We start from the raw sequence: 12,555 nt of genomic DNA on the forward strand, positions 1-12,555 counted from the left end.
CCATCCTCCATCCATCCATCCATCCTCCTTCCGTCCATCCATCCATCCATCCATCCATCCATCCATCCATCCATCCATCATCCATCCATCCATCCATCCATCCATCCATCCATCCATCCATCCATCCATCCTCCGTCCGTCCATCCATCCATCCATCCATCCATCCATCCATCCATCCTCCGTCCGTCCGTCCATCCATCCATCCATCCATCCATCCATCCATCCATCCATCCATCCATCCATCCATCCATCATTCCATCCATCATCCATCCATCCATCCATCCATCCATCCATCCATCCATCCATCTATATACAGTGCTATGCATAAGTTTAGACACCCATGCTAAAGTTGACTAAAAAGAGGAATAAAAAATCATCTGTTGGAAATTGAACTTAATGCCTTAATTTAAAAAATTAGGAAAAATCCAACCTTTAAGGACACCAATTTTCTTTGTGAATGAATAATGTATCGTAAATAAATAAATGTTCTTCCTTAAAATACAGGGTGCATAAGTCTGGACACTCCTATGTTAAATTCCCATAGAGGCAGGCAGATTTTTATTTTTAAAGGCCAGTTACTTCATGGATCCAGGATACTATGCATCCTGATAAAGTTCCCTTGGCCTTTGGAATTAAAATAGCCCCACATCATCACATAGCCTTCACCATACCTAGAGATTGGCATGGTTTTATTTCAGTTAGCCTAATAGCTGGTTTGATTTGCATTGAGAGATGATCTTATGGAAAGTACCCCATGCCAATCTCTAAGTATGGTGAATGCTATGTGATGATGTGGGGCTATTTTAATTCCAAAGGCCAAGGGAACTTTATCAGGATGCATAGTATCCAAAAACATTTTTTTTTTTTTAAATACTTAACATAGGAGTGTCCAAACTTATGCACCCTGTATTTTAAGGAAGAACATTTATTTATTTACGATACATTATTCATTCACAAAGAAAATTGGTGTCCTTAAAGGTTGGATTTTTCCTAATTTTTTAAATTAAGGCATTAAGTTCAATTTCCAAAAGATGATTTTTTATTCCTCTTTTTAGTCAACTTTAGCATGGGTGTCTAAACTTATGCATAGCACTGTATCCATCCATCCATCCGTCCGTCCATCATGTCACAATGCAAAAAATATATTTACTTAATTATTTCCTGCACATTCCCATTCTGTTCATAATACATGTGATGTACACAGACAGTCGACAAATAACATGTCTGACAACTTTATTTAATGATTATTTAATAACGTTTAACAATATTTATATCACATCCATTATTTATTTATTTATTTATTTTTAATTTATTTTATTTTATGCTCATTGTCCATAATACATGTGATGCAAATGTGTGTAGCTGACAAAAAATATCCTTGAGCATTTATTATTTATTTATTTTATTTACTCACATCCACATTCCCATTTTGTTCAGAATACTCGTGATGCACACGGATAATCGACAAATAATTTATATTTATTTTATTTTTATTTTTATGTTAATATCTAAAAATAAAAAAAATAAAAAATATATAATAATAATAGTTTATTCAACATCAACATTTTAGGTTAAAATGTGAAAGAATGTAGTAGGAGTGAAAATTTTCAGTTCTGTCACTGACCACCATTACTTTTAAGTTTCTCACCACTACTAATCAGCTTTTTGATTGGTTAATTTCATCCTGCATGAACAACCATCAGAATAATACGTACAATAAATACTTTTTAATGAAGTTAAAGTAGTTAACCATGCAAGTAAACATCAGTGGCTGATTGTCGAATATCAAGTGCTTTGAATATGCATTAATATGTTGATTATAGTCTCCAGTACGGTATGTAAATCAGATATCGTGCTGTGAGATCAGACTGATTTTCGTCTGTTATTTCAGAGACGATGATGACATCAACGATGTGGCGTCGATGGCCGGCGTGAACCTCAACGAAGAGAGCGCTCGTATTCTAGCGACCAACTCTGAGCTGGTGGGAACGCAGATCCGCTCCTGTAAAGACGAGGCGTTCCTGCCGACAGGTCTGTTACACCGGCGGATACTGGAAACAGGTAGAGTACCTCCTCCGTCAGCACAGCGCTAATGCATCAGATGTTTACACTGCTAGATATATGTTCAGAAGAGTCTCACAAGGACACACACAAACCCGTCTCACTGTTCCGGGATGATATGGAGTTAAAAAGCCTGGAGCTTTTAAACTTTTTCTGTTCTTGTAAATGTAGGCCAGTCCACGCTCGCTTTGGGCACCAGGAGTGTGTGTCCTTATTGTTCCACCAAACTCTCACTATATCAGAATTTTTATTGTTGTCCCCAGTAGAAACACGTTTTTACTAATGCTGGGCAATGATTAACTGCATCCAAAATAGTCTGTGTTTACATAATATATGTGTGTATACTGTGTATGATTATTTAGTATATATAAATACACACACATGCATGTGTGTGTGTATATATATATATATATATATATATATATATATATTTTTTTTTTTATATATACACTATTGTTCAAAAGTTTGGGGTCCTAAATGTTTTTGAAAAGTCTATTTTGCTCATTAACACTGCATTTATTTGATCAAAAATACAGTAAAAAATTATGAAATATTATTAAATATACTATGTGAGTATATAATAAAGTGTAATTTATTCCTGTGATCAAAGCTGAATTTTCAGCATCATTACTCCAGTCTTCAGTGTCACATGATCCTTCACAAATCACTCTAATATGATGATCTGATGCTCAAGAAACATTTATGATTATTATCATAGTTGAAAACTGTTGTGCTGCTTCATATCCATATATCCATATATTCATATATTATATATATATATAATATAAATTATGTATAAATTAACAAATTAATTAAATATATATACAGTATATACATGCAGATATTTCTTAAATATATACATGCATGTGTGTGTATTTATATATATATACAAAATAATCATACACAGTATACACACATATATTATGTAAACACAGACTTTTATTTTGGATCTGGTTAATCGTGATTAATTGTTGCCCGGCACTAGTTTTTACATTTGTGGTTTTGCATCTTTTCAACTGGATCTGGAACCGTTTTCACGTTGTTAAAAAGGTCATTACATGGAAAAGTGGTTTGATTACCACGGAAAAATGTCCGACTCATCCTTCTGTGTTTGTGTAAATAAATAACAAAAGAGCAGCGCACTGCAAGAGCCACTTGTGATGAGAGCTGAATGTTTGTCTGCCTAGATTTGCATTGTATCCGCATATCTGTCAACATGTTTATTTAACCTGGAACGTTCCTCAACAAACGCTAGCGTATACACTACCATTCAAACGTTTGAAGCTTTTAAAGAAACAAAGTAATACTTTTAGTAATCAAGAATGCATTCAATTGGTCAAAAGTGACAGTAAATACATTTATATAATGGCCAAAAATTCAAATAAATGCTGTTCTTTTGAACTTTCTTTTCATCTGAGGACAAAAATATGAAGCAGCACGACTGTTCTCAACACTGATAATAATCATAAATGTTTCTTGAGCATCAAATCATCATATTAGAATGATTTCTGAAGGATCATGTGACACTGAAGACTGGAGTAATGATGCTGAAAATTCAGCTTTGATCACAGAAATAAACTCAAACAGAAAACAGTTATTTGAATTTGTAATATTTCACCATTTTTACTGGATTTTTGATCAAATAAATGCAGTCTTGATTAGCAGAAGAGACTCTTTTTTTTTTTTTTAATGGTAGTGAATGTGTAGAAAACGAGGTTTCTAGTTCATTCAAGTCCTCCTGGGAAGTTCGTACTTCCGAGTTGGGAAGTCGTGATTACGACGGCATGTGCGTTCAAGTCACTTTCGTCGGAGCAAGATGGCGGTGTACTTTCTCTTAATTAATTACACAAAAATACAGCAAGGTTCTTAAACTCTTGTTCTAGAAAATGAAGAACAAAGAAATGTGCATCAGTTGTGCTTTGCTTTTTTAATGTTTTTAATTAATTTATGAAGACACACTGCACACTTTATCGTTACATATTACATTGTTATAATATAATGCCATCATATTCTGTGCAGGTAATTAGCTTAATGTGCTGTAAATAGAAAAGCCTGACAATATCAGTGCTAAATACCTTTAAGTATTGTGGTATTCTGACATGTTTCTCACAGACACGACCACAACTCGTAAAGATCGGGGCTTAAAGGAAACCCAGAGAGTATTTACGCAATTGTGGTGGCGTTCATGTGCGTTCAACTCGTAAATACGATCTTAACGTGATGACTCGAACGCACCATTATATCGAGCGGTAGACTGGCGTTCATGTGGATTGCTCCCAAACACGTAATTTAAAACAGCCTCATTCACTCATGTGATTCTGCTTATGTGATTTGCTTTGTAAATGTCTCAGATGAGTCAAGCTAATTTACTGCTAAACGGAGTGCGATTTCTCTCACAAAGTGCACCATTTTCAGACTAGAATCTTATGGAGGACGTAGAAAGTTCTTTCCTCACAAACTAGTTTAAACTAGCACTTGTTATCTCACCCTCGTGTTCGCCACACATCAGATCTCTCAGTTAAGCGTCAGAAGCCCTAGGGTTTCTGTTTTACCGCGCGTTAGCGTCGGCATCGAGCTGTCGCTGGGAGAAGCGTGTAATTCTTCTCAAAGGTGCAGGAGTGTGTGTAGGAGGACGAAGCGCCCCCTGCTGGGCCGGGCCGGTGTGGTGTGGTGTCGATGATGGGCTGCTGGAGAACTCTTAGGTGACAGCAAACCAAGGGAGGCACAAATCCTGCCAGCTCGGCTCAATCTGAGAGAAATGCACACACACAACCCAACAAAACTCAATGCACACAAACACCCTGATTCACCCTCATACACAAAGATCTTTCCTAAACAGTTATCATGTCTTTTACCTTTACTTAACATGAAATGCATGCTTTGTGTGTGCATTCCTGCTCAATCAGTAGAGCATGATGCTTTCAACACCAAGGTCACGGGTGAGATTGCCCGGGAATGCATGAACCAATAAAATTCATACCTTGAATGCAATGCGAGTCGCTTTGAATAAAAGCATCTGCCAAATGCATCAATGTAAATATAGTTCATGCATATCACCTTGAGAGGACCAAATGAAGACCGCAGCTCTGTCTGTGCAGATTTCTGGTTCCAGGTGTCTCATGTAACCCGCATCAGATCAGAGTAATTGCACTGACTGAAGCTCGTCTCTTCCGATAGATTGTTGATAGGTGACGAGGAGGAAAAGTTGACGCTTCCAAGTCTAATTTTAAAACACAGGTAAACCTGCATTAAGAGATTTGCCAAAGATTTTATCCACTGCAAAACCAGCTTGTTTTTGTTTCCCCCCCCCCGGACTAAAAAGAAATCCCTCAGTTCATCTAAATCTTTCTTGTGTTTTTTTTTTAAAGAGCCGTAGCCTTAAGAAACTCCTCATGTTTTGACATTCCTAAGATTTCTTTTTTTACTTGTTCCCTTGTAAGATCTCGTTCGGAGTCATTAAGGACACTCTCGGCACGTTTAGCGGCCGATTTAAATAATTGGTGTGATTTTCTTAAAATAATAGTGGAAGGAGAACTTATGTTAATAGCAAATTAAAGACGGGGATGGTGTAGATAGAAGCGCTGTGAAGGTTTGCAGCGTTCTTTTAAAACTCCAGCGCTAATTATCCTTTTAAGTAAAAGTTGTCAACTCACGTGAAAGTGCTGTTTTTCTTTTCCCATTTATCTCTTTTTCATAGGAGAGAAAAACCACAAATTGAAAAGTCGATCTCAAATGTTTCTCCTCAGTAGCAGTCAGATGAAATAGAGACATTTTGCTCTTGTTTCTCAGATGCTTCTCATGATAAAATGACACTCTTAATCTCTTATTTTTCTCAGATTTGCCAAGATCCCAATAAGATCTCAATAGATTCCTCCAATATCAAATGATCTGTGCTGCTATTTTACAGCTCTGTATATTTAGTGTAAAATAAGTATTGACTTTGTGTCTGTATAAGACATTTTAGGAGAAACAACGGAGACAAAGTTGCTTGTTTAAGTCTTCTGGGTGGTTGGATCAGGTTTGCCGACGTTCCAAACCACAGAGGCTCATCCAAACTCATTTTTCTGAAATTTCAGGAAATCAGGTTTGAAAATGAGCCACAGAAGCTGCAAAACTACCTCAGCATATTTGTGTTTTAAACGCAGGTCGTGTCAGTTCACCACAACAAACCTTGATTTTCTCAACACACATTGGACCTTTTTTGTGGAGGATTTATAAGATAGGACAGATGTAATTTTCTCTTGTTGGACTTCCTTCCAAACATCTGTGCGGTGATGTGTTTTGTTTGATTATTGATATGTTCTGCATTTCCTTGTTTTAGCTAAGAAGTTTGGAGTGACGGACGTACCGCTGGAGGCTGTGAGCTTCATTTCTCACGCCACCCAGTCCAGATTACGAACGGTGCTGGAGAAGGTTTCCTTCATCGCCCAGAACAGAATGGACTCTTGTAAGGTACGAGACGGGATCAGTGTGGAAGAGAGGCTTTTATTTATATGTGTATTCTGTTGCTGTAAATAGTTTTCCTACAAATGACGCAAACATTATTTTAGTGTCACAAACACACATTGTTTCATTCATCTGCTCACAGCAAAAACTAATTCAAACATTAACATAAAAATATTTGCTGTTCAACAGTTAAAATATCTGGGGAGAAACAATGATTTATTTAAATCACGAACATTAGTCTTGCATTGGGTATTTATCCATCTGTTTGCTTGTGAATGCAATTCCCTAACAACCACTGGAACACTCTAGCAGCTCCCTAGTGATACCCTAGCAACACCCTATCAACCACCTTGAATAAACTAGTGACCACATGGTAACACCTAAGCAACCACACAGAATGCCATATAAACCAACTTGAACACTCTAGAAACCACATAGCAATGCCCTAATAACCTCTGGAACACTCTAGTAGCTCCCTAGTGATGCCTTAGCAACACCCTACCAACCACATTGAATACACTAGCAACCACATAGCAACACCTAAGCAACCAAACAGAATGACATATAAACCATCTTGAACACTCTAGAAACCACATAGCAATGCCCTAACAACCACTGAAACAGTCTAGCAGCTCCCTAGTGATGCCCTAGCAACACCCTATCAACCACCTTGAATACACAAGCAACCACATAGCAACACCTAAGCTACCACCCAGAATGCCCTATAAACCATCTTGAACACTCTAGAAACCACCCAGCAATGCCCTGACAACCACTGAAACACTCTTGCAGCTGCCTAGTGATGCCCTAGCAACGCCTTAGTAACCACCTTGAATACACAAGCAACCACATAGCAACACCTAAGCAACCATCCAGAATGCCCTATAAACCATCTTGAACACTATAGAAACCACCCAGCAATGCCCTGACAACCACTGAAATACACTATCAGCTCCCTAGTGATGCCTTAGCAACGCCCTGGCAACCACCTTGAATACACTAGTGACTACATGGTAACACCTAAGCAACAACACAGAATGCCATATAAACCATCTTGAACACTCTAGAAACCACCCAACAATGCCCTGATAACCATTGAAACTCTAACAGCTGCCTAGTGATGCCCTAGCAACGCCTTAGTAACCACCTTGAATACACAAGCAACCACATAGCAACACCTAAGCAATCCCCCAGAATGCCATATAAATTATCTTGAACACTCTAGAAACCACCTAGCAATGCCCTAACAACCACTGAAACACTCTAGCAGCTCCGTAGTGATGCCCTAGCAACACCCTATCAACCACCTTGAATACACTAGCAACCACATAGCAATACCTAAGCAAACCCCCAGAATGCCATATAAATCATATTGAACACTATAGAAACCACCTAGCAATGCCCTAACAACCACTGGAACACTCTAGCAGCTGCCTAGTGATACCCTAGCAACGCCTTAGCAACCACCTTGAATACACTAGCAATGCCCCAACAACCATACAGAGCTCTCTGCCAGTACTAGGAATGTGACGGTGAGGAAATATACATTTGTGAATAAAAGCCTAAATTCAATCAGTTCATCATATAAAGCGATCAAGTCTCTTCAGAAAATGTAGACTAAACCGTTTATTCATATTGATTAGTTTTACTATCTCTTTATAAACTTCATGAAGCGTCAAAGTGGTAGTTGCGTAGCTGTCAATGGAGGGACAGAAAGCTCTCATCTTGTGAAAAAGATCTTAATTTACTGTATGTTCCGAAGATGAACGAAAGTCTCACGAGTTTGTAACGACATGAGGGTGAGTAATTAATGACAGAATTTTCATTTTTAGGTCATTTTTAGGTTTAAACACACACAATCGTTTTGTAAAGTGTTGCTGAAAAACTGGTGTTAAAGTGGAAACTTTTGGGCACATAAATGACAAAGAGACAGAAGCATCCAGGTAAACAATTCAATATTCAAAGCCACAGCCAGAGAGTCCAACTCATGCTTTAACCGCACAGTCGAGAGCGTCGCAAGGCGAACAAAACAAACCCACAAAGGAGGAAAAGCAGGTGGAGCGCTTTAAAAGCTGTTTATTTGTGTACATGGCGAGTAGTTCAGCGGAGAGGAGCGCTGTCACGGACGCACGTTTTGTTTTTTTGTTTTTCTGTTTGGTGTGTGTTGTGGCTTTTTGTTTTGTTGGTTTGCGTCTGCCGCTGGTTTATAAATGAGCCGTGCGCGCCCGTGTGAAGACACTCTGTTGACATCAGCAAAAAAACAAGATCGTCCTGACTTCATAGCCAACAAAGGACAGGAGAGATGGAGCCAGGGATGAGAGGAGAGATGGAGCCAGGGATGAGAGGAGAGACGAGCGCGTCAGAAAATGAAAAGAAGCAGGAAGTGCACAAAACAATCGAGGTCGCATTCTGAAGTAAACATGTTTTTTGCGTTAGTCCCATAAACTTCCGTCTCACCTGCCTAAGAAGGAGGTTTTCATCACCATTGAGTCATAATAAACACTCATTAATAAGTTAAAATGTGTTTACGAGTATCAGAAGTTTTGGTTAAACGTCTCCTGAGCTCTTTCTCTGTGTGTGTCTCTTCAGGAAGACGAGGGGTACGAGCAGTCGTCTGATGTGCGCTCGCAGCTCAAGTTTTTTGAGCAGCTGGAACGGATGGAGAAGCAGAGGAAAGATGAGCGAGAGCGAGAGATTCTCCTCCGAGCAGCGAAGGTAATCTCTCAGATCCTCACGTGGTGAGCGTTAATGACGGGATCTCGGCTGGAGAAGCGCAGGAATCATTCACTTCGCTGCACACTGGACTAATAAACCAGTTAGATCACACACGCTTATTAGTCTTAATGTGATCACATCATAAGAAAACCATGTCAGTTCTATATAAAACACCAACCAATACGATTTTTGAGTATCATTCCAGATATTTAGCATTGAATCAAGTAAATTTGGCATTATCAGATGTTTGAATTTTGCAATAAATGATCTGCAGGAAAGCAGTGTGATTCACTTTCGTTCCGGTTCTTCTGTTTTGGGTTAGAAGTAAAAGTCGGAAATTCATCTGGGATTTTCTCTTGATGTAAATAGACCATAAAATAAAACCATAAAAACATTTCCATTTCTTGAAATAAAAAATAAGTAAACGTAAATGACGGGATCTCAGCTGGAGAAGCTAATAAACCTGTTAGATCACACACGCTTATTAGTTTTTAAAATTAATTGTCAAAATATTATGTAAAATTAGTGGCATCATTAAATTGTATTATGTTTATTTATTTGTCATTTGTCAACCATTAGTTACTCTGATCTCTAGATAGATTATAGTCAATGAACTTCAAAAATGCAGTGATTTTTCTCTCATCTTAAACATTCATTTTAAAATAAAACACTTTCTAGAAACAATGTGGCCGTTAACCGACATGAACATGCAAATGTGTTGATAAATTATTGAAATATGAACTTAAACTCTTCAAGTAAACATGTTAGGTCATATTTAGGGTTTGGCTGTAAACAAAGTTTTGGAATTAGATATTAGGGTTTTTATAAAACATCAACCAACAAGATTTTTGAGTATCATTCCAGATATTTTGCATTAAATCAAGTAAATTTGTCATTATCAGATGTTTGAATTTTGCAATAAATGATCTGCTGGAAAGAAGTGTGATTCACTTTCGTTCCGGTATGAGAACGTTTTGGGTCATAAAAAAAGTCGGAAATTAATTTGGGATTTTCATTGCTTGAAAATCTTGATGTAAATAGACCTTAATAAAATTAAAACCATAAAAAACATTTCCGTTACTTGAAATAAAAAAATAAGTGTTAACTGAAATAAAATAAAATATGAAAAAAAACATAAACTTATTTGATTTCGTCTAGTTTCCAAAGCAACATTTTTCATTTTCATTTAGTTTAACTTGATGTACTAAAATAACTCAAAAATAAAAATGACAAAAAAAAAACACAAAAATGACTAAAAATCTAATCACAGGACTGTAATATGTGTGGAAATCGTTCATAAAAACTTTTTTGCATTGTTGCATTCATTTTTGCCAGTTTGCAGATATCAAGTTACAATAATGAAATTAGGCAATTTACACAGGAATGTTTTTATTCACACAGAAACGCTTTTATGAACGAGGCTCGGTATATCAGGTCCGCATGCCCTGAAAGAGCTCATCATGCTGTGACTGATCAGACATCATCCCACAACTCGTCTGCGGATGTTTGAAGAAACTTTATATGTGAGAGTGTGTGTCTGATCCTGGAAGCCCCTGATAACCCCAGACGACGGAGTTTCCAATTAAAGATGCGATTGCGTTCCCTTTTCCCCTTTCCCGTCGCCCGCAGCACGGCAGTGAAATAGTTCGGCTCGTTTCCATCATTAATTCATTCAGCTCAGAGACGATGACCCGCCGTAAAGACCCCCTCGCCTCCCTTCGGCCTAATGCCGTTATAAGACCTAGATTATATTTCCGCTGGCCGGCCAAAACGACACAGTTTAGCTCAGATGTGAGTGTGAATGGCCACGCCGACCTCGGTGACTTTGTTCCGGGACGGGACGTTATGCAAGCTGAAGTCTCACGGTTTTAAGGGGTTTGAACTCCGCTGAAGCTTAAAATGCGATCAGGGAAACACGGTGTGTGTTTTCAGCTCAAATGCATCGTAAACGTGTCGTCTGTAGCAAATCATGGCCACTGTAGTCCGGAAACAGTGAATGAATCAGTAAGGTCCCATTCGTTAACGTTAGTTAATTACATTATTTACACTATTAGAAGAAAAGGTTCCATTTAGAACCTTAAAGGGTTCCATCAGGAATGTATATAAAGAACCTTTTACCGGTTCCATTAGTTCCATCCCATTTAGTGTTTAAATTGGATTAAACAGTTTATGAACACACTTCATCACTAGAAAATTTGAAATAACCCATTAAACATGAGAGTATTATGCAATTATTGAAGACATTTCTCCTTATATAGAACCTTTTTGGTCATGAACTCTAGGGTTCTATATAGAATCTAAATAGAGTGTAACATGAACTAACGACGGACAATACTTCTACAGCAGTTAGTAATCTTTATCGTAATTTAAAACCAAAAGTTGTATCTGAACTTTTTTTCTATTAACTAACAGTAACAAAGATTATTAAATGTTATACAAATATCTTGCTCATTTCTAGTTCATGCATTAACTAATACATAGACTTTAGTGTAAAGTTTTGGCAGTGATTGAATATTGACTAATGGAACAAACAAACCTTGTGGGTTTAGATCAGTCCGTGGGAACAGAAACCGCTAATCGGCTCTGATTCGTTTGTGTCCTTGTGTTCTCGCTGCGCGTCTTTAAGCTCAGCGTGATTTGACCCCTTAAACATGAACCTACTAAAATAAATCTCATCGTCCATTTCAAATATGACTGGAGTCTTCAGGGACGAGCGCGAGGGCCAGGGGCCAAACGCATTACTCTCAGCCGAGATAGCGACCAGTACGTGAACCGCCTGATATATTTAAAACCAATTAGCAGCGAGGAAGGGCAGAGTGTGTGCCGCCCCTCTCCTGCAGAGAGAGAGAGAGAGAGAGTTAGGAGACATCCTCATGGGGCAATTAAAAAAAGACTGGAGACCTAAACACAAAGCCCTCAGGATCACACACACACACACACACCTCACACGCCCCTCTCTCTCTCTCTTTAAGAGACAAAATGAGAGTAAAATCACACAAGGCCACGATTAAATGCTTCAGCAGAGAGATTTACCCTCTCTGACCACACACACTCACATGCTCACACACACACATGCACACACACACTCACACACACACACACACACACTCTTAAACTCACACTCTTAGACACATACACACTGACACACTCACACTCTTACACACACACGCACACTAACAAACACACACGCACACACACACATATTTTACATATTTTTAAAAGTTTGCATCACCCTGGTTCTCTCATAGGATTTTTCCATTGTTTTGGGATTATTTTGGACTCTGAACGTTTAACATGTAACTAATTTAATGTGTTTTTCTGATAAAAATGTAT

At 38.0% G+C, this 12,555-nt stretch overlaps 1 protein-coding gene across 2 annotated transcripts in view; it reads left to right on the forward strand.

The window, feature by feature from the left end:
- Nucleotides 1-12,555, forward strand: part of LOC311290721 (transcription initiation factor TFIID subunit 4) — a 96,911-nt gene that overhangs the window by 26,776 nt on the left and 57,580 nt on the right. For both annotated transcript variants that reach the window (XM_084409391.1, XM_084409392.1), the window contains 3 exons: nucleotides 1,892-2,061; nucleotides 6,383-6,513; nucleotides 9,097-9,222. In XM_084409391.1, the coding sequence (XP_084265517.1) occupies nucleotides 1,892-2,061; nucleotides 6,383-6,513; nucleotides 9,097-9,222 (427 nt within the window). The remainder of the gene's footprint in view (nucleotides 1-1,891; nucleotides 2,062-6,382; nucleotides 6,514-9,096; nucleotides 9,223-12,555) is intronic.

This window comes from Rutilus rutilus (assembly GCF_951802725.1).
Source record: "Rutilus rutilus genome assembly, chromosome: 5".
NCBI classification, from domain to species: domain Eukaryota; kingdom Metazoa; phylum Chordata; class Actinopteri; order Cypriniformes; family Leuciscidae; genus Rutilus; species Rutilus rutilus.